General features: G+C 37.4%; 1 protein-coding gene across 1 annotated transcript; it reads right to left on the bottom strand.

Moving 5' to 3' along the window:
- Positions 1-4960: 4960 nt before the first annotated feature.
- Positions 4961-23186, bottom strand: LOC121151249 (eukaryotic translation initiation factor 2 subunit 3, Y-linked-like). Its single transcript, XM_040972528.1, has 12 exons — positions 23114-23186; positions 22543-22606; positions 21879-22006; positions 21668-21789; positions 20079-20173; positions 17609-17767; positions 16657-16791; positions 13951-14045; positions 13507-13651; positions 11534-11703; positions 10059-10231; positions 4961-5349 (listed from the first exon to the last, which is right to left on the bottom strand). Exons 1-12 carry the CDS (start codon positions 23180-23182, stop codon positions 5286-5288), a joined length of 1419 nt encoding a protein of 472 aa, XP_040828462.1. The 5' UTR covers positions 23183-23186; the 3' UTR covers positions 4961-5285.
- Positions 23187-24125: the final 939 nt, after the last annotated feature.

Below are 24125 nucleotides of genomic sequence, written 5' to 3'. Positions count from 1 at the left end.
TTTTAATTGGAAAGTCAGATTTATAAAGAGAAGAAGTGACAAAAATCTTCAATCTGTTGGTTCACTCAAAGTGGCCACAGCAGTTGGAGCTAGGCCCCTCTGTAGCCAGGAGCCAGGAAGTTCTTCCTAGTCTCCCACAGGGATACAGAGTCATAAGGCTTGGGCTATCCTCCACTGCATTCCAGCCACAAGCATGGTGAAAGGGAAGTGGAGCAGCTGAAATATGAACTGGTGCCCATGTGGCATCCTAGTACATGCAAGGTGAGGGCAAGTCGGCTACTGTGCTTGATTCTACGTGATTTTTTTTTTTACTTTAGCATCCAAAACTCCACAACTGTAAGGGAGTTCTAAAATTTCCCTTGCATATCAAACAAATGTAGCTAAAATCTGTGCGGAAAAAATATTTTCAATTATAAAATTTTTTGGAAGAGGTTATTGAGAAGAATCTATCACTTGAACCAATACATTACATTAAATTGATGTATCTGTATAAACAACAGAAACAATGGCTTTTTTGGAAAACCTACCTATATTATAAAACACACAATTTGAAGACTTTAGTTATAAACAGAAAATATATATAAACATATTCTAGGTTGCCACTCCTACATGTGATAAGTCTAGTGGTAAAAATCACATATAAATACTATAATTAAATTCAGATTATATGTATGTGAGATTAAAAAGCAAATGAAACACATTCTCTTAATGACACAGTATTTTTAACATACATATATATTTTTTTTTCATTTTTATGATCTCTATATAGTTGATAAGGGAAAAGGGTCAAGGGTTGCAGGAAAGTGGGTAATACCGTTGTTTCCACATTCTCTTTTTTCTTTCCTGTGTCTGGGAGGAGAGACAAAGAGGAAAAGCCACACCCACTTTCCCAGCCATCCCAGGGTCTGAGGGCAGCACTCAAGTGGTTTGGATAGTTCAGGTGTTCTGATTTGTTGCCAATTTTGCCATTTCAAGCACAATGAAATTATTGAAGAGTCCATTGGCTGACATAGTCCACCTTGGCATCTCCACCTGCCCAGATTTTCACTGCCAACATATTCAGGCTGGGGTAGCTGATTGATTTGTTTTGTCCTCTGTTGTGGTATTAGGTGTCTTCTGCAGGCTCTAATGTACTACCATATCCTCCATGTGTACCTGGAATGCTGTCCACTGATCCATCTGAGCCACTGAGGAGGTTCAGCTGTGACACATGGACTCCGTTGTCAGAACATGGTACCTGCAATTTTCTTCATGTTTGGGGTTCTGAGTTCAGCAGTTTGATTGTGGGGATCCCCCACAAAATTTTGTCTGAAATGATGCTAGATGGGTCTGCTTGCCAATACAAGGTCTGACACATCCATCGCCCCAATCAGCCTATGCATATGCTGGTAGTTGCAATTGCTGGGCCAGTTCTGTCTCCAGCCCTGCCTTCTACACAAACCAATGGGTGTTGGAGCCCATCCCAATCCTACCATCACACATTTAGCCACACAGACCTGTGGGAGATGCAGCCTAGTTGGGGCAACTCCAAAATTCCTCACCAGGACTGTCTCTTGCTCTGCTTCCCGTGCTTGCCAGTATGTACAGCAGACTGGTCCAGTCTGTCCCACATCCCATGCAGCTACAATACATGTCAATGGGCACTGAAGCCTAGTTCAACACAATCAGCCTCTATCCAGCCCGAACACGTGCTGGTGGGTTCCACTGTCTGTCTACCCATGCCTGCACAAGTCCTTCTCCCTACTGGGCCCACTTCAACTCCTGGATCCTGTACTCTCCAGGTGGTTTTGCAGTTTGGCTTGACAGAATTAGCCCCCCATGCTAGCATCTACTAGGTGATACTGCAGCAGAGCCCAACCACCCCTCCCCCATTCTGACCTGTGTTTCCACCAGTAGGACCACTCAGCCCAGTCTGGCTTTTCCCTCATCTAGTTCACATGATGCCAATAGGTGTTGTCACTCTGAGTGGTCTGGTCTGCCCCATCCCAACTCATGCTTTCCAGTGGGAGTGGTTGACCAGCAAGGGAGCCCGCCACATACCCTACCAGCTTTACCCTCTTCCCCTGGATCTCGTGTGTTCTGGTTGGGTGCCAGGTCAACTCTGGCATGTCCCACCTTGCCTCGCATTTGCCAGTGGGTGTTATAGTTTGGCCCAGCCCAACACCAATTCCAGCTCAAGTTTGTGGGAGCTAAAGCCTAGCCCAGCCCAGCCCTGCTAGCTGAAATGTCCAGTCAGCTGAAATATCTATTGGTGTGTGTTGCTACTCAGTCTGGCTCCACTCACACTCCATTCTGCTGCTTGGATTCACCAGTAGGTGATGTGAACTGGTCCTGCCTGGCTTGCCTCCAACCTGTGCCCAATGTATGCCAGTGGGTACAGTCCCTGGTCTGGTATGGTCTGCTCCTTATCTTGGTTCTTGTGCTCAACTGCATGGACTGCGTCCAGACAGAGAAGTTTCCTGGGCTCCTCCATCAGAACCTCTTCCAATGCTAGAACTCACCCACATGAGTGGGTCCATGCACCAGTTCTACTCAGTCCACCTGATGACCTAGCAGGAACAATGGCCTTTCTTGAGTGACCTTCAACCCATTCCGGTTATTACTGCTGGGAGTTACTGCCCAGTCTAGCCTGGTCCACATGCAGGTACAGCTCACATTCGGCTTCAGGCATGTCCAGTCCAGAACACATCTCCCTCTTTAACCCCATGCTTACCAATGGGAACCACAACCCAGCTAGGGCATCCCCTTAGTTCCCAACCAGGTCTGTTCCCAGTAATACATTTAGTTGCTCTGATCCAGTTTGGCTTAAACCCTCATCTGTCATGACCTTAATCTTTGCATACTGCAACATGTGCTGATCCAGCCTACCCCAAGCCTCACCACTCACTGGCAGGTGCTGGAACCTGGCCCTGCTCTGAATGCTCCCCTCCCAGGTTCATGCAACTTGGTAGGTGTGACAACCTAGCCCAGCTTGACCTGTGCTCCAGCCTGGTTTCTGCTCTTCCCTGTGAACTTAGGTTAGTTTGGCCCTTTCTGGTTCACTCCCCCCTTTAAAACCAAATAGGCATCAGTTGGAGGTACTCTAATTAGGTTGCCCAACTCCCAGGTCTGGAACAGGTGCTCACCAGCGGGAGCTGTGAACCCAATATGGGCTTCCCAGGTTCCTCCACTTGGCCCTCTCCCAGACCCAGATCTCACATGCTCCAGCAGGTGCTAGGCCCTTGACTGGCATAGCCTGCCACTCAATCTTGGCCTTTGTATTAACTGGAGGATATTGCAGCCCAGTCCACCTCACACAGTTTTAGGATACACCTGCAGGGTCTGCAGCCTGCTTCCAATCTTAGCACCCCTGAATGTCAGTGGGTTCCATCGCTACTCCTAGGTCAGCCAATTACCATCCCAACTCTTAAGCTAACCAGGACTTATATTTTCACAGGGCTGGGCCCTCTCTTCCCCGGCAGAATCTACCCCCAGATCTGGTTCTCTTGACCTTGCCAAATGTAACCCATCCCGTTTCAAAAGTGAGGTACTAGCTTCTAGCCCTGCCAGACAGAATCCCAGCCGTTGCTTTCGTGTGGGCAGTCAGCTATGTTCTGTACCACACTCCATCTCACAACTCCCATGTGGGCTGATGAATCAGTCTCACCCAAATACTTCTTATGGACTCTCACCTCCAACCACCAGGTCTGTCCCTCACTTGCCTTCAAGTTTAGTGATCCCAGGACTCACCTACCTTGTGGCAGCAGTGCCCTTAGCCAGAGTCCCTAGCACTGAGAATTGAGTCTGACCCAGCTTTTGTTACCATTACTACTGTGATGTATTACAACAGATTAAAAGCACTGTTAATTCTAGCTTAAGCTAAGGTAAAACCAGATTCTTATCTTTTCTAAAAATAAAATATTAAATGTCCCAATGTGTCAAGCAATGTTAAAATTGTTACTGCTATGACACATACACCAAGTATATAAAATTTATGCTTATGTGTTTGTAGTCATAACATGGAAAACTGTGCTAGTCAAATCAGTTGTGAACCACAAAGGTGCACCTTTCCCTGACAGTCTGCCAGTTTACCTGTTAAAATATTGCCTAGTAAAACATTTAATATCCCTTACTTCTTTTGAATGCCAATTATTTAAAGCCAGCATTGTGTCTTCTTTAAGTCCTATTTTCTCAAACTTCTAACAGCTTATCAAATAAAGATGAATTATCTGATAACAGAAAAAGTAGTAACATTATATATCTACATTAAACTGTTAGGACAAACATTAAGACGCAGCAAAATACCTTGGTCCTCACTTAAAAGCACCTGATTTAACAGCCTACTCCATAAAAAAGTCTTCCTGGATTTCTGAGTCTGGCCCAAAGCAAATGTTGGGCTGAGTAAAAGCAGAAATGTACCAAGTTTTCTATATTTTAATTCAGAAGGGAGTTTAAGAATGGTTTCTCTATAAACACGAAAGCTCTAAAAGACATTTTGTTTGGACAAATTTTCTTCTCACTTGAAATTTTTTTAAAAGGATTTATTTATTTTTATTACAAAGTCAGATATACAGAGAGGAAGAGAGATAGCGAGGAAGTTCTTCCATCCAATGATTCACTCCTCAAGTGACCCAAAGGCCAGTGGTGCACCGATCTGAAACCAGGAGTCAGGAACTTCTTTCCAGGTCTCCCAGGCGAGTGCAGGGTTCCAAGGCTTTGGGCCGTCCACAACTGCTTTCCCAGGGCACAAGCAGGGAGCTAGATGGGAAGTGGAACTGCCAGGATTAGAACCAGTGCCAATATGGGATCTTGGCACGCTCAGGGCGAGCACTATGCTGCTGGGCCCCTCACTTGAAATTTTAAAGAGAAACCAACAGAAGAAAAAGGGAAGTCAACCTCATGGCTCTTCCCATCTTTAAATTTTTGTTGATGGCAGCAGTTAATTGTGCAAATACTCAAATGTCATGAAAAAACTGAGAAGAAAACTTTATTTTAAGTAGATAAAAACGGTTATTGTAATATAGCAAAAGGCACTTGGAACAAGCAGTTTCAATAAAGCAGCAAACATCTAAATATGAAAACTTTTGGCAATAATCAACATCTGTTTAATAGTATATTAAATTATCAGTAACAATTTTTCTTTACCATTTAAGCAGTAGAGGTTAAATTTTTGTCACAAAAAGATAGTAACTTGAAAACTTCCATTACAATAATGAACTTCAAAATGTATTCCCTAAGATTTTAAAAATATATTCCTAAAATGCTAAGAGAAACTGACTTTATTCAAACGAACTAACTCTGCTTCTTCAGTCATCATCTTCAGTTGGCTTGATGGTCACTCCTCTTCTTATCTGACCCCAACCAATTAAACTACAAAAGGAAAATATAAGAATTGATCAATTTAAAATCCATTTCAGAGTATTATTTCCTCATAATTTTCTGGCTTATAAGTAGGTTCTGGCTGGCAAAATAAGAAAGCTGCTATTATGTGTATGTTCATCTAATTATCTCACTATTCCTACCATTCAAAACTAGGTGGTAAGTAAATTTCAATTTCCCTTAAAAACTTCACCAGATAAAATAGATGGTACCACTTTAATACATTTCATTGTCCTTTAATCCCCAGAAAATGCATTCCTAATTTTGACAAAGCCTCTGATAAAAATATGTCTAAACAAATAACAAACTTAAATGTTGTACACAGAATATTTTAGTTTGTTTGTGCTCTCAAGGAATTGGGTTTTGTTATGCATGACTTTGAACTTGATAGCAACTGGCATCTGGTGCCTAAGTTTGAATATAACAGCAGCAGCTGCTGAAAGCAGTGTTGGGCTGCAAGATAAATAGCCCTATCACATTGTTTCTGAAAACAAAGATTAAAGGCAAAGCTTTCTCAAAGAGACAATGAAGTTAAGACTCAGGCAAATTACAACAAGAAATGTCAATGAGAAAAACAGAAGAAAAAATACAGTTACAAAGACATTTTCTGAAAAGATCTGAGTTACAGACTTCTATTTGAACCAATTATTAAAAGATAACTTCTACATAAGGCTACTATACACAGGAGTCATAGTCTCAACTAATTTACCAAAAAAGATAAGTATACAAAGAAATATATAAGGTCCATTCATACAAACATGGTATTTTCTGGAAATCTATAATCAAACCAAACCAAAACAAAACAAAACAAAACAAATCAAAACAAAAAACCCACATGCCTCAGACTTAAGTGACATAGAAATGTCCTAAAAATACACCCTAAAACTAAAAAACATGTACAGAAATATAAAGAAAACCAAGAAAACAATTTATGAGCCAAATTATAAAAAGAGCCAAAATACACTAAGATAAAAATAAAACTGAACTGAAAACTTACAGAGCAAGAGTAGGGCCCAGTGTGATATTGTAGCTGTTAAGGTCCTTGCCTTGCATGCACCAGGATCCCATATGGGCACTGGTTCTAATCCCAGCAGCCCCACTTCCCACCCAGCTCCCTGCTTGTGTCCTGGGAAAGCAGTCAAGGACAGCCCAAGGCCTTGGGAACCTGCACCCGCGTGGGAGAACCAGAAGAGGCTCCTGGCTCCTGGCTTTGGATAAGTGCAGCAACAGCCGTTGTGATCACTTGGGGAGTGAATCATCGTTCGGAAGATCTTCCTCTCTGTCTCTCCTCCTCTCTGTATATCTGACTTTCCAACAAAAATGAATAAGTCTTTAAGTAAAAGAGTAAATGTCAATATAAAAATGCAGCAAACTTGGAGACAGGCTTTAGAAATTTCCCAACAGAGAAGCAAGAAGAAAAAAGAATAAAAACAAGTAAAGCCTAAAGGATGCAAGGATTTGTTAAAAAAAATAAATTTATGGGCCCTGCAGCATGGCCTAGCAGCTAAAGCCCTTGCCTTGAACACGCATGGAACCCACATGGGTGCTGATTCTAATCATGGCAGCTCCACTTCCCATCCAGCTCCTTGCTTGTGGCCTGGGAAAGCAGCTGAGGACGGCCCAAGGCTTTGGGATCCTGCACCTGTGTGGGAGACCTGGAAGAAGTTCCTGGCTCCTGGCTTCAGATCAGTGCAATACCAGCACTCACTTGGGGAATGAAGCATTGGACGGAAGAACTTCCTCTCTCTCTCTCCTCCTGTGTGTATATCTGACTTTGTAATAAACATAATAAAAACAAAACAAAACAAAAAACCAAATTTATGTATTAGAGTAATACCTAAGACAGAAGAGATGAAAAGAGGGCTTAAAAAATTCCCAAAACTCCCAGATGTGAAGAGCCTTGACACAAACACAAAAGCTCAAAATTTTCTAGGTATCAAAATCATGGTATAATTGGTTAGGCATCAGGTAGGACATCATGAATAGGCATGAATTCTTACTGCTCTGATACACCTCTTTGCTGATGTACCTGTTGAAAGCAAGCGCATGTGAACTGGGTTACACCTGCATCAGTGCTGTGTCCTTAAGGGGACTGAACCAGTATATGAAAAGTCTTCATTACTTCCTCCAACTTTCAAATAAGTAAAATTTTAAAAATAATAGATATATTATACATATATAATCATATTCTTTCAAGGTATTAAGTATGCTGTAAATTCTTACACTGCATAACAAAGGAACGAGAATATAAAGTATCATAAAATTATTCAAATAACAAAATTTATCATGTTCGATATTAGGTAAACCTTAGATGATAAATGGTTAAGAGATTTCCAAAGGACAAGGACAAAGTTTGAAAAAGAGGGTCGGCATAAAAAAACTTTTGGAGTAATATGAATTGCCATGGAAATAAAAAAAAATAATAACAGAAAACGCTAGGCTAAAAAGAATTTGCAGAAGACCTCAAAAATCAGGGAGACAGAAAGAACTTAAAGTATTTTGTCATGTTTAGTCAAGCATGAAAGTCACTGAGAAAGGAAAGAACCTTTTTCTGCAACTGAATTAATTATACATAAAATGAGGAGGATATGGTTTATACAAACTAAAAAATAGAAACTATAAATTTAGTAAATAATTCTAGAAATAAAGTGTACAATTAAATTAAAAATGTATGTTTATGCATATGTCTGTATATATTGTACAAGGATGTTTCCTTGCTTATTCATCTCCAGCACTTAAAAATCTGTCAAAAATTACTATAATAATCCTTACCTAAACACAGAATAATAGGGGATTCCATGAAGCAAAATGCAAGCAATGAATCTCAACTGAACTTGAACTATGGTTATGCAACAAGGTGGAGGAATCCACCATGGGGGGAGGGGTATGGGAGGGGTGGGGGGAATCCCCAGCGCCTATAAAACTGTACTACATAATACAATGTAAGCAACAATAAAAAAAAATAATAATAATCCAAGGGGAAAGAAAAAAAAAAACTTCCAGCATTTTAAATCAGACAATAAAGAAATGTTCAAACATTTATGAGGTATTTTCAAAGAAAAGAGAAGCAAGGCTGAAAAAATTCTCAAGGGCTAATGGAGGACAATCTGGGTTATAAATCCCAGTAGCACAGACATCTTGGAATTCAAATAGTACATAAGTAAATATCAGAGTAATATCAAATGATAAATCTGGTGAGATTAAGAATTCCGCCAAAGATTTACTATTTCCTGAGAGAGTAGGAAAAGTTTATAACAGTAAAATTGGGCAATACATTATCCCATACACAAAATTAACCTCAAAACTTAGCTGCTTTAAACTAGATGTGAATATTTCTGATATTAACCAATCAACTATAAAGTGTTCTGGCGAACAATACACTGATCTCAATTGAGTCAGAGGCAGTATCAAACTAACCCAACTGCAGAACATATTACTAACTAAACAGTATTCCTTAAATATTAACTCATGTTGAAATAAAGTTACACATTAAAGGAGCTTAATAAGACAAACCAAAATATAAAAGGAGGCCAGCATGATAGGTTAATCGACCAATCCTCTGCCTGTATACACCAGCAACTTTTATGTGTACCAGTTCATATCTTGTCTACTCCACTTGCCATCCAGCTCCCTGCCTGTGGCCTGGGAAAGCAGTGGAGCACGGGCCAAGGCCTTGGGACCCTGCACCTGTGTGGGAAACTGGAAGAGGTTCGTGGTTCCCAGCTTCAGATTGGCTCAGCTCCGGCTACTGTGGCCATCTGGGGAGTAAAGCAGTGAACAGATCTTTCTTTCCTCCACTATGTAAATCTTCCCTTCCAATGAAAATAAATAAAATTTTAAATAAAGGAGTAAATAAAATGAAATAAAATATACTGATACTGAGCTAGAACCAAGAAAAACAGCACAAAGGACATACTGTATATATTTTTAAAATTTTAAGCTGATAATATATAGGTTATAGCATATTAACAGTATTAAAATTCTGAATTTGTTCTAATCAAGAACATCCTTAGTTTCAAGAAAGGCAATACTAATAGAAATTCAAAATATGTACCCTATTTTAGTTTTCAAAAATAACAAGCTTGTGTGTTTTTATACAAAGACTGTATGTCCCTGTTCACACATATGCTAAAAGTCAAAGATAACTGAATCACCAACACTGAATTGTTTTTTTTTTTTAAAGTCAACATATAGAGAGAGGAGGAGAGACAGAGGAAGATCTGCTCTCTAATTCACTCTCCAAGTGACCACAATGACTAGAGATGAGCCGATCCAAAGTCAGTATCCTCTTCTGGGTCTCCCACGCAGGTTTGGGTAACAAGATTTGAGGTCATCTTTGACTGCTTTCCCATGCCACAGGCAAGGAGCTGAATGGGAACTGGAGCTACCAGGATTAAAACAAGCACCCATATGGAATCCTGCCACATTCAATGAGAAGACTTTAGCATGTAGGCAATTGCGCTGGGCCCAAATTGTTAAAATTTGTTCTCAATGTGTCTAAGACTGAAGGAAATCCAACCATACTTTTGGTGTAAAAGACTGATTTAAACATTTGGAAATTTCAGTCATCCAACCATGCAGTTCAAATTTTAAGACACAAGAATTATAAAATTCAGGAAAGAATGTATTAGCACACAGTCAAGAACTAAGTGCCCTAAGAAACTAGTTTTTTCTTAATGAGCCCAAATCTAAAAACTTACCGCCAGTGTTTCTCAACTCTTCGGCTAAGAGCAATTTTTTCTCCTACTTCTGTGCACACAGGATTTGTGAGAACTATTTTACCCAGATCTGCCTTGACTGCACTAACTCTCCCTCCAGTAGACAGCGATCCTATGTTCACCATTAGCACTTCATTCTTTGATAACTTTTGTACCTAGAGAAATAATATTAAGAAAAAACAAAAATTTAAACCTAGAATATGACTCAAAAATAACCTGGAAATTTAGCTGCCTTCTAGAAATCAATAGAAAAACATTGCTAACAAATTTAAATTTTGAAATGTACCTACTAAAAAACAAAAGATGAATGTAGCATTCCATAGACTTCTCCTAAGTTACAACTTGTATTAAGCTCAGAATTTCTGTAGGGGTTTTAATACTAACAGGGTTTGATAACTTTTTCAAAGGCATATGGCACAGCAGTTAAATAGATTTGGAGGTCTAATTCATTCATGTAATATAAACTAACTAAAAATTAGTGCTTACATAAAACTAACACATATCATCTAATTCAAACAGCTGTGATTAAATAATTTTTAGAAAAAGGGAAACAGCAGAGATGGGACAGAGAAAATATACTTGTACTCTTAAGGTCCCACCTGCTGATTTCCTCCCTAAATGCCCCTAACATGACATTCAATTACTAGATCCATCACTAAAGTCAACCATGGTCTGAACTGGCAAGAAACTAGAATCAGTAGCTGGTGACAGGAAACAAACCCAGATTCTCTTAATCAGGCATACATGTTAGGTTAATATTACCACTCAGGTTCAGTTCAATATTTTTGAGATTGTTTCATTAAGGAACTCAGAAAATGACAAGCACAAATTTGATAACATACGATTCATAAATTGTTACTTTCCACAACCATTACTTTCCTCTAATATGCAAAACACTTAATGACAGAAACAATGAAATTTTAAGCTCCTATCATCAGTAAGTAATGTAGTTCACAGGCAATACGTAGAAAACTCATTTGTGCTAGTAATAACAAGTCTGGTGCTGAAAAGAAAAACAGATCAATACTGCTCTGTAATCAACTGGCTATCTTTTCAAGACTTTTGGGAGAAGTTTTAATTGAAAAATACATCATTCTTTTTTAAAATTCTGGACAGCTATTGACATCTAAAATTCAGTAACTATTACCATAATGATACGTAAAAACATTATAAATTTATTTTTCAGAGCATGTAAGTATGCATTTCCCTGTATCCTGGCAAATATAGCTGGTAAAACTTCCCACCTTTGCTAAATAAATATTATGAGTCCTGTTGGAATCACAAGCATTACTACATTGTATTTTAGAACATGTTATAAAATTGCTGCTTGTGCTTTAATTTTTGACCTGAATGACAACTTTCATATAGAAAACTTTCACTAACCTTTCCTTCAATTACAAAATGAAACACCAAATAAGTGTGTCATTTGTAAAACTAAAATGATAAATGATATTTACCTTTGCGGCTTTTTTGTCCCCTTCTGTGCGTACACCTAGAAGTCGTCTAAGTAGAAAATAAGAAATTTCTAGTTCTGTGAATATCTCTGGCAAAGCTCCAACTGCACCAAGCACTTGCCCCACCATTCTATCAGCTCGGCACAATGTGGGGTCGATTTTTGTTCCCACACCTAGTATAAAATATATGCCAATATTTAAAGTTATTTTTACTTAAAATATCTTCAAAGCTAAAGTTAGCCATAGCAGAAAAGTATGTAGCACACACAAACAGTGATATTTAACAGATGTGTAAATTCCTATAGAAAAAAAATCACTGCTTTATCTAAAAGCAGAGAACTGCAAAGTTTTGCTGAAAATATAAGAAAAAACTGTAAATAAAAGGCAGTTTCCTCTTAGTAATGAAAGGCAGATAATACAGAGAGGAAGATCTTCCATCTGAGTGTTCATTCCTCAAGCGGCCTTAAAGGCCTGAGCCAAGCTAATCGGAAGCCAGGAGCCAGGAGCCTCTTCGGGCCTCCCACACGGGTACAGGGTCGCAAAGATTTGAGCTGTCCTCCACTGCTTTCCCAGGCCACAAGAAGGGAGCTGGATGGGAAGTGGTGCACACAGGACATGAAGCTGTGCCCATATGGGGTCCTGGCATACAAGGAGGCCTTGAGCTATGAATAGGCCCTGCAGATTTATCTGTTGTAACAAATACGCTGTAAACTAATCTCTGATATTTTTAAATCTTCTCAATCTTCATTAAGCCTTTTTAAAGGTTAAATAAAGTTGGTACCAGAAGAAGCTCCTTTTAAAACATTTCAAGAGAATCAATAAATGGAAGATCTGTGTTTGTCTTCTCTCTATAAATCTTTCAAGTAAAATAAGCCAATCTTTTTCAAAAGAAAAAAACGTGTGAAAGCAGGAAGATTGGCACATACATAGAATTTAAGCAATGTAAAAAACAACTGTTTTTGAAGAGATAGACATTAATACTACAAGAGAACAACCTAGGTCAACACTTTCAACATGTATTACAGATTAAAGAGTTTAAAAGTCAAATGATGAGGGCAATGTCTCAGAAAAATACATTAGTTAAAACATTTGTGTAAGAGAGCCAAGAGGACAATCTGACACAATATTAATACTAAAGATGAAAACTGTGCCAAAGTAGTTCAACAGTAGGATGATTATCATTGTAGGCAAAAAAAAAAAAAAAAAAAAAAAAACAGTAAACTTCAAGAGCATAAGATTATCTGAATAAGAAAAGAAAAAGGAGAAACTAACAATTTCAGGGACCTGGGACATAAAGTATAGCAATAAATATGAAAGAAGCTCTGAAGGGATAAGATGACAACATTTGAAGAAACAATCTGTGCAGAACAGATTCCTTACATAAAACAATAAAAAAATTAACACAAATGTTCTTACAAAGTTAGTGGTTAATTTCTCAAGAAAACACCAAAAGTCAAAATTCAATCAAAAGAATTAATTAAAAACAAAATCCACTTATAGTAAAAGACAATTACGATTTCTCACTTAATTTTGTCTTTCTTGGAGAGTGACAATTTTTAGGATAGTAAACAATCAGAAAACCATCAAATACTTTTAGCAATTCCAAAAAGATCATTTAATTATGACACCATAAATACAAAATATATTTTTGTCCTACTTGCCATTTTATAAAAAAATAAGCAACTAAAACAGATAACACTACAGTGAATGTATCTTAAATATGAAATCAAAGAACTCTGATGAAAATTATTCCTATGTATCTGCTATGAATAATCATACATATTTTTATGAACTTGCATTAGAAAATAACCACATGAATATCAGTCATCCAATGCCTTCACAATACTGTATTATTTTAATATGTTAATATGCCTAATTAGAAACATACTCCTTGGATTACTGATTTTCTTTTAAAAATAGCCCAAACAACTACAAATAAAAGCTGATGAACTAGTAAAACAAAAAAACAGTCTTACCAATAAGACCACCTGGGGCAGCATACTGTAGATCATTGTGTTCTGCAAAAAGTGATATAATTTTTGAAAATATTGATTTACACATGAGTTTTCCATCATTATCCTTGGACACAATACCAGGTCGAACTTCTATTTCCTGGCCCACCTGAAACAAATAATCGAAGTTTCTGGACCATTTAAACGTAAACAATCTCAGGATGTAGAATGCTAAAGCAAAAAGGCATTTGCAAAAATAATTTCAAACATTACAAGAAAAGGAATAAATATCAAATTACACAACACATTGTTTAAGAGCTACAAAATTAAGTCAGTATAACCAACCTATCAGTTTAGACATAAACGATAAAGCATATTAAAGTATAAAACATTTTCTTTAATAATGTCATTTAAAAATTTGTGATAATTATCTTTCATCTTAGTAAGTAAGCTTAAGTTATGATTTACCTTTAAAACTCCCTTTAAAATACTACCACCAGCTACACCGCCTTTAAGGTCATCAACCTCACAGCCAGGTTTGTTAACATCAAATGACCTAATCACTGTGGATCACACAGGAGGAAAAAAAAAGAAACTATAAATCCATTCTGTTATTTAAATCAGAAGACATCTTTTTTCAGATAATCTTTTTCTTTTTTAAGATTTATTTGTTTTTATTGGAAAGGCAGATAAACAGAGAGGAGGAGATACAGAGAGGAAGATCCTCCATCTGATGGTTCACTCCCCAAGCGAATGCAACAGCTGGAACTGAGCCAATCCGAAGCCAGGATCCAGGAACTTCTTCCAGGTCTCCCACACTGGTGCATGATCCCAAGGTTTGGGGCTGTCTCAGACTGCCTTCCCAGGCCACAGGCAGGGAACTGGATAGGAAGTGGAGCAGCTGGGATTAGATCTGGCAACCATATGGGATCCCGGCACATGCAAGGCGAGGACCTTAACCACTACGCTATTGTGCCAGGCCCAGATCATCTTTTCTAAAATATAGTTACACTCCAACAATTATGATAGGTTCACTCAATACAGAAAGCTTAAAAGTCAGTGATCAGTCAGTAACAATCTATGGTTTATCTGTATTATGAAGTACAATACATGATTAACAACCACATTATAAATATTTGAAAAGGGGTAATTATTTCATGCTAAACTATGAACTCTTCAGTCTCTGAAGCTGAAATTCTAACTATAAACATGCATATATTTATTATATTATACATTTGCCTATGTAGATTATATGTTTGGAAAAATCATTTATATAAGTGTATATCCAAACTTCTGAAAATGTGCCTGGCTGGAAGTAAAGTAGCAGATAAATGCATCAAGTGGCTGGGTCTCTGCCTATGATACAAGATACTCAGGTAAGAGTTCTAAGCTTCCTGGCTGTTGCAGCTATTTGGGGAGTGGACCACAAGATAAAGAGATTGATTGGTGCTCTCTCCCACACATAAAAATACATACAGCTTTATAGACACATATGCCACAGTTATTAAAATGGATCATTATCCAGTCTGACTTTAAAAAAGACATTTTTATTGAAAAGGCAAATTTACACAGAGGAGATACAGACAGATCTTCCAACCACTGATTCATTCCCCAAATGGCTCAATGGCCAGAGCTGAGCTGATCTAAAGCCAGGGGGGAGGAATCTCCTCTGGTCTCCCCTGAGGGTGCATGTTTCCAAGGCTTTGGGCCATCTTTAAATGTTTCCCCAGGACATTGGCAGGGAGCTGTATGGGAAGTGGAGGAATTGGGCCATGAATCAGAGCCCATATTGGATCCCAGTGCATGCGGGTGAAGGATTAGTCAACTTAGCCATTGAGTCTCTTAAAGAGAAATACTCAGATGCAAATGTGTTACAACAGTGTCACATATATGAGGACAGAGTGAAAACAGAACATTTGTAAGCAAACCTGCCAAGAACCTATATCCTTGTAATGGTAACAACAAAATTTTGACAAAAGTTTTGTGATATCTATGGCAGTCCTATTATCTTTTATAGTACAACCTTTATCCTCATTTAAAATAAAATACACATGTGCGCATATATGTATCTATATGTGTGCATATGTGTATATATATACACACACATATGTGTATTGCATTATATTATATTAACGTAGGAAGAGACAAAAAAATATACATGCTTTTTTAGTGTGTTCAGTTTCTTCAACACTTGCATTATACGACTTCGGTAATAAAAAGACATCCCCATCTCAGAATTATCTAATTTGTGCATGTGTGAGCACATTTAAAAAATGTTTATCAAAATGAAGCAAGAAACATGTTCAGAAAATAAACAAATGGTCCAGTTATATTAAATGTTATGTTATGGAAAGCCTACCTACATAACCACATTATTTCCATATCAATAATACAAACCTAAAAAAGAAACTCAAAAATTAGTTAATGAGCCCAGCATGACTGTATAGCAGTTAATGTCCTTGCTGTGAGTGTGCAGGGATCTCAAATGAGCACCGTTTCTAACCCTGGCAGCTCCATTTCCCATCCAGCTCCCTGCTTGTTTCCTGGGAAAGCAGTGGAGGACGACCCCAAGTCTTGGGACCCGGCACCAATGTGGGAGACCCGGAAGCTCCTGCCTCTGGCTTCAGACTGGCTCGGCTGCAGCCATTGTAGTCACTTGGGGAGTGAACCATCGGAAGGATCTTCCTCTCTGTCTCTCATCAATTCTGTATATCTGCCTTTCCAATAAAAAGTAAATAAATCTTTAAAAACAGTGACAAAAAAAAAACAAAAATTACAGTTAATGGTACACTGAAATCACCTTTTAACAACTTTAAAATTCCATGTTTTCATAGCAACTTATGTTACTCCACTAATATATAACATGCCATATACTGCAACCTAGCACAGAAAATTAACACTCATTTCTTTCGGATTCTGTCCCTCATTTTGTAACACACTCTAACACTGCTAATACTCAAATTCATCTTAATATATAAGCTTTCATTTCTTCACTTAACTCAGAATAGTATGATGCCCTTAAGTTTCATAAACATAGTCTTAATTTTTAACAATAGACAAATGAAGTTTGTACCTTATTAACAGAGAATACATAAGAAAATATTCTTACAAGTGTTAGCAACAAGGCAGAGAAACAAAGCCGAAGAGTCAAAAGTCAATATGAGAAATCCATACCAATAAGCCGGGGCTCTGATATGAAATCTCTTAGAGGTACTGGAATTTTCTTTACTATGTACTCACACACCACTTCAATATTACACTTCAACTGAGCAGAGATTGGGATAACAGGAGCCCCTTCTGCTACTGTACCTTTAGGACAAAATTTAGAAATCTCAATAACTAAGACAGAATTACAAATTTTTCACTTAACCAAGACTGCTGAACATATAAACCTTAGCTCTGAATAATTGATTCAAACATGCTAATCAATAGAATGGACCAAACATCATAAAAAATAGCATTTTTTTAATACTCAACAGCTTTCACAGCCATTCAAATAAGTAACAATGACAAAAATAAAATATCAAAAACAAAACATCAAATCTTCTTCAAAAACAAGACAATATTTCTGAGAAAGAAAAAACTGAAGAATTTGTAACATGTTAAGTAGTATTGTGTTACAGTGACACTAGGACCTGTCACCCAAGTGGGACACCTGTACGGAGTTCAATATCTTTTTGACTGGCCTGGCCCAGTCCTGGCTATTTTAATCATCTGAGCAGTGAACTAGCACATGGACAAACTCTCTTATAGAGGTCTGCCTTTCAAATAAATTAAAAAACAAAACAAAACATCAACAACAAAAAACCCCCTCAAGGCCAAAAACAGTAACAGAAAGATACTTTAAAGAGAGATATTTTACAAAATGAACCAAAAACAATTGTTTTCACCTATTATACTGCCTGGATAAATTAAAAAATTCTTCTTCACTGATAATTAACTTCATTTCTAGCAACATTTGCATACTGAGGAACAGATTGCAGATTTTGTATTGGGTTGCTCAAAGTACCAAAGCATCAAGAAGCACATAAATACAGAGTTCTTATAAAATCACCCAGTCTGGCTAATCTATTATTGCTGGATTAAACAGCATAATTCATAGCTCTTACACATTCTAGTTTCTTACCTTGTACAAATGCAAGAATTTGTTCATACTGTTCTTTAGCTTGACTTTCTTTTACCAAGTCAATTTTGTTCTGTAATATCAATATATGTTTCAATTTCATAATTTCTATAGCAGCTAGGTGTTCAGATGTCTGAGGTTGTGGACAAGATTCATTTCCAGCTAAAATGATGTTAAAAGAGATTGAAAGACAAAAAGCAGGATGAGTAGCTAAGAATTAGTAGACACCCAACAGAGAGAACCCTCAATGTCCTCCTCAAGACAAACACTAGGTCCTAACAGAAGTCTTAAAGTATGACCTATCTAAAATTCCTTTCCTAATTTCATTGATTCTTCCCAGCTTTTTAATTCCCAGTTTTCATCCTATATATAATTTACTAGCTAATGTATATAACATATAAAAAGTAGAATTATGGATTCTGAAGTCAATTTGTTTCTTGGGGTCAATAGCTTTTGCTTAGGTACAAAAAAGATTTCAGCTCATCTCCACATAGCCAAAAAAGGAACCCAATTGCTGTCTGCTGACCTTTACAAAACATACCACCCTTCTATGATCCCACCTTCTGATTTTTACCCTGGTGTGTGTGATGGGTCAATAACATGGCAAATTCTCAAACCATGTTCCAAAAACTCTGGCTTCTGAGGAGCAGGCTCAAAATAGAAACTACGTAAGCAGTGATCACAATTAACTCAATGAGCATAAAAGCAGACGCTCAGTAACAGAAGTCCCTGTTGACATATTTACTATGCAATGAACCCATTCTAAAGACCTTGAACCAGAAATAGTAAAATTCCTGATTCTCAGAAAATTTTTATCTCTGATTCTAAGGCACTAAGTTGTGAAGTACTGTTACATACAACAAATGGCAAAGAGAGACTCAAAAAACACAAGGACACTATCGTCAGTGATAAGCAACAGACTACCCTAAATGTTTTGTTTTACATGCCAAGGATCTTCCCCAAGTATGCTTTCAAAAAAGGTTTCCGTAGCCTTGTGGCTAAAGTTTTTGCCCTGCTTATGTTAGGATCCCATGTGTGTGCGGGCTCTAATCCCGACAGCTCCACTTCCCATCCAGCTCCCTGCCTGTGGCATGGGAAAGCAGTCAAGGACGGCCTAAAGCCTTGGGACCCTGCACCCGTGTGGGAGACCTGGAGGAGGTTCCTGGCTCCTGGCTTCAGATCAGCTTAGCTTTGCTTGGGCCATTGTGGTCACTCGGGGAGTGAATCAACAGATGGGAAGATTTTCCTCCATCTCTCATCCTCTCCATATATCTGACTGCCCAATAATAATAAGAAAAATTTCTGATTTGAAAGGTAAAGCAACATTCAGAGAGAGAGAGAAAGCACGCCTGTATTCATTGGTTCACTCTCCAGACTTATCAGGCAGGGCCAAAACAAGTTGAAGCCAGGGGACCCAAATTAAACTTCTAAGACTACCACACGATAATTCAGAACAAAACTACCTGGATGGCCTCATGAGGGAATTAGTAGGAATTTGTATGGACGCTATGTACTCTGATATAGGACACAAGTAATCCAAAGGAACCCTGTTTGCCTTGATATTATGTAACTTTCCCTCTGATCTTCATCTATGTCTTCCTGTATTAAACTATAACCATGTGACTTCTGTGTAGCTCTAACACTATTAAAACCATGGGTTTTAGGAACTCTACAGAATCACAACTGATAGCCAAGGCATAGTAGTTTCAATGAATTCCAAACAGGTTCCTAAAATAACATCTAACAGCTCACACAGAGATCAAAGCACAAGTATTGACAGAAAATGTTCCATTTTGATTCATCTTTTGTCATAATGAAACCAACATCTATATAAAACCCTTAATGCTGAAGGTGCTATGAACAGATACTAAGACAAGCAAGTCAACATGTACTTCTGTCAAAAATTTGAAACAACCTTACATAATTCAATAAAATGCTAATTTTTAAAAAGACGTTTTTGCATGTTACATACCATAACATTCTGAGACAGCAGCCTCCCCTTATTTGACATTGTGTCATTTACAGTTTAAATGCTTAATTAGTTCCCATTTATGTTATTTTTAGGCTTTTCCTTTAGCTATTTCATTTCAAACTGACCTCAAATTGATCTGTTTAAATCATTTTAAGATTTATTTATTTTTATTGTAAAGTGAGATATACAGAGAGCAGGAGAGGCAGAGAGGAGGATACTCCTCCTGTTGATTCACTCCCCAAGTGGCCACAATGGCCAGAGCTATGCCTAGTTGAAGCCAGGAACCAGGAGCTTATTCAGATCTCCTATGTGAGTGCAGGGTCCCAGGGCTTTCAGCCATCCCCCACTGCTTTGACAGGCCACACACAAGCAGGGAGCTGGATGGGAAGCGGGGCCACTGGAATTAGAACCGGTGCCCATATGGGATCACAGTGCACACAAGGCGAGGACTTTAGCCATTAGACTACCATGACAGGCATGAATCACTTCTGATATACTTACCTATCAACAGAAGAGCTGCATCCATCACCGCTGCACCATTCAGCATAGTGGCCATCAAAATATCATGACCAGGACAGTCAACAAAAGAAACATGTCTAACAATGAGAAATGATCGTTAATGAAATGATAGATCAATAAACATGTATTTCATCAATTCCTTAAGAGTTAATCACTTTGAAAATAATTTGGCTAAAATATAAACAACTATAAAACCCAGTATGCTTCCAGAACTTCAAAATAAAATCACTAGGTGGATGAAAATGGTTATGTGCTGACATAATCTATTCAACATTAACACCTAATAAAACTAAAAAAACCCCAAATTCAACCAAACTGAAGATACATACTTAGTAAACCATACTAAGAATACAATGGATTCTAAAGCCATATTTTAGTAAGAAAAGCAATTTCATTTTCTCTTATATGTCTTTTCCCTACTTGTTTGTTGAACTTATTAGCTCTTAAAAATTGAGAAATTCTTCCCACATTCTAGGCCCACAAAAATGCTAAAATTATCTTGCATATATGAGCTTGTCTTTTGATCATAGTGTTTGCAAGAGTGTTATTTTCTAATTTTGTTAGAACACAGCCTATTGATTTTATCTATCATAGATCATATTTTAGAGTAATGTTAAATAGCTCATCATTAAGTCTTAAATCTTAAAATTTTCCATTATACTGACATCTAAAAATTTGCTTTAACCAAGTCAACTTGGATTCCCAAATATATGTACAATTAGCCCATTATATCCACAATAGATTGTTTCAGAGAAAGAAATACTGGTAAGTTAGAAAACAGTTACAAGTCCAGATATAAATTTAGACGTAACATCCTCTCAATTGGAAAAAAAAAAAAAAAGAAAAGCTATGTACCAAAGATGAAGGAATTTAGTTTAAATATGATTTGCTTTATGACAAAGAACCTCATAATACAGGATTTTCTTTTTCTAATGGAGTTGGGGTAAACTTGTGACCAGATTCAGTACAGTAAACACAAAACAATTTATTATTGACAAAATGAGAAATGTTCATAAGACAATTTGCTAACAGTTCTCTAACACTCTGCAAATCTAAATTAAAGGAAGGTGACATTTAAACAAACAAAACTAAATTATTCATTAAAAAATTCATTTTAAGAGCTCATCTTTCCTTGTGTAAATCCTAAAATTTCTAAATCCTTCATCTGGTTGAGAACTGACAGTGTTTCCATGGAAATCAGAACACACAATAACCACCCATCTAAATATACAGAGTAACACGGTAAAGAATTAAGTGTAAGAAACTAAGAATATTCATTGTTCTAATGAACAATTTTTGGAAACAAAAGAAGCCTCCATAAAAGAAACATCATCTTTTAATTGCCCTTATAATCCTCTTTTAGTGAGATTACACATACATATTTTAACTGTTTAAATAATGATTTTAAAAAACTGAACAACTTTTATAAACTGTTCTATCTCAAAATGCTAAAACCTTACTTCCTAACCCAATTTTTGTCAGAAATAAATGGCTTTTGATTGTATATTCAACTTCATTAATTATTTTGCAAGTACAAAACAAAAAGGCATATTCAGCACAAGAATGATCACCTGACTAGTTTGAAGTTCCCTTTGGTCCCAGGAATGTCTGTAGGAAACTCATCCGGTGTGCTACTTCCACAGGATCTATAACATTCTGGGCGAGGACACCCTAGGTCATCAAGTTTATATATCTAAAAATTGCAAAGAAAATACTGGGTTTGGCATTTGTATAGTGACAATTAAAGTAAAATTAATTTTATTTCCACAAAATATTCTGTACCTTAGCATTTGCATATCCAAGCTTGATAGTAATATTTCTTTCCAGTTCATTTTTGAATCTTACAGTGTGAACTCCAGAAATAGCTTTCACAACTGTGGATTTTCCATGAGCAACATGACCAATTGTACCTGCAAAGGGCCACAACAAAAAATTTCTATGCCACAAATCATTTCCAATATCCCATCAGAAAAAAAAGCTATAACTATGACCAAGCCTCATCCAAAAACAGTGAATCTATGATTACAATGCTATTATAGGAAAACTTCCAAAAATCTTATAATAATTCCAAATCTTGTGTCCATTAGGCTCAGGAAAAACTGAAACAAGCAATTTATTCAATTACTAAGGAGATCAATTAAAAATGCTCTTCTTACAAGCAGCCAACAAGAAAAAAAGACTTTTGAAAACTCAGAAAACAGTCCTGTGCATCAGACCTTTCACATATCTTTTAAACTCCTTAAAAAATAGCTGTAGATTTTCATACCTAAATCTTTATAATACAGCACATTATTTCTTTACAAGCTATTACGTTTTATGTGTTTCACAATACATATTCCTTCCATTTTCAATCTTCCTATAACTTTTTTAATTGCACTAAATAAAATATTTCTGAAAGCAGTCAAATCGGGTCAACAGAAGTACATATTCATGCAGTTATTCTTACCTATATTAATTGTAGCTTGCCTGCTGATTATTTCCCGTGAAAGTGGTGTCAACTTTGTAACATCCTGCAAAAAAATTTTATTATGAATCACAAAATGAAGAAAAGACTAGAACTTTCCTTTGGCTTTACTTTTGACATTTGTATTTCTAATATCTAGATAACTCTGTATGGAGGCTTAAAAAATCTCCTCTCCTGTAAAGTGCATATTTCAGAAATAATCTGATTGGTAAAATACCTTTAAACAAAACTGCAAGTTTAATTCACTACAAATTTACAGATTTTTAAAAACGAGTATTAACAGATTCAAGAGCTTCACTAGACATACAAAATTAAACTGCGCAAACTTGCGGGCGATGAAAATCTTTAAGACACATAACAAACATAAGCGGAATCTCCAAAAGACATCCTGAAAATCAGACAGAAGTCGGCAGCATTATATTGCAGTTTAGTACATTAGATACTCCTAGTTCTCCGCATAATTCGGACTGTGGACAGACGGTAATGAATCCAGGAAAGCCTGGTCAACCTTAATCATAACTTTAATTCTCACACTTTAAAAGCTAAAACTTACCAATGTAGCCAGATCCTGACGAGAAAGATGCGGCTGCCTCACGGTCACCCTAACTTCACTAGCCGCCATGTTTTGAGAAGACGTTGTCGGTTACTGGAAACTACGTAGGACCCTTCGTTCGGGTTTGACTAAAAGGAAGGAAGGCTAAGTTCCACGCCTGGGAAAAAACACATACACACACAACCACACTACCGGTTCAGCAGTGAACCTCATTGTAAGTAGTTTTCCTTTCTTGTGCTTTGACAATATCTAATACCAGGAAACGCTGTGTAAAGTTTCGAAAAATGTCTTCTCTAACCTCTTATGTGTTCAGGCAGCGCTGAGGACAGCCAAAGTAAGACCCAGATGCGAAAGGCGTGGCATAGCTCTAGAGCGTGCTCCTGAGGCAGGGGTTTTTAGGATGTGTTTGGTTTTACTGGATGTAGACTAGAGCAATATTTTCTGCGAACATTAAACAGCCCTTTAAGACCTCCCATTCCCCTTTTATAAATCTATTTGTGTAGGTTTTAAAGCTGTATCGCTTTCAGTGTATCTGTGCGGGAATGCTGCCAGGGTTCAGTATACATGTAACCGGATTCTGCAATGTCTGCCAGCAACCCTTGTCTCCCTTGCAGCAGTATTTGAACTACTAAATCTTAAATCCTGTTCTTATGATCCAAAGAGGGCTTGTCTACGGTCAGATTGTTACCTAATAACTAACACTATACTGTTATAGCTAGACTGCTACTAGGTGGTGGGTTAAAGAGGAAGCAGATCCCCTCGCCCCAAAAAACGCATGTAACTGCTAACGTTACCAATAAATACTTTAACTATAAAAAGGGGGAAGGAATAATATTAACATCTCATGTGCAATATCATTTGGCCAGTTAAAATTTCTAGGTGAAAGCTGCCATCTAGGACCACTGCTAGTTTGATATAGCTTCAGTAAATGCTCCTCTTTGAAGACAGCCCGTGAACAAGACCCTCAGTTGCTGCATCTAGCTCCTGATTTATGTCCACCCATGCCCGGCAA

The sequence above is a fragment of the Ochotona curzoniae genome, unplaced genomic scaffold, assembly GCF_017591425.1.
Source record: "Ochotona curzoniae isolate NIBS_2020 unplaced genomic scaffold, NIBS_Ocur_1.0 contig_2311, whole genome shotgun sequence".
NCBI classification, from domain to species: domain Eukaryota; kingdom Metazoa; phylum Chordata; class Mammalia; order Lagomorpha; family Ochotonidae; genus Ochotona; species Ochotona curzoniae.
This window is presented reverse-complemented; position numbering and strand designations above follow the sequence as displayed.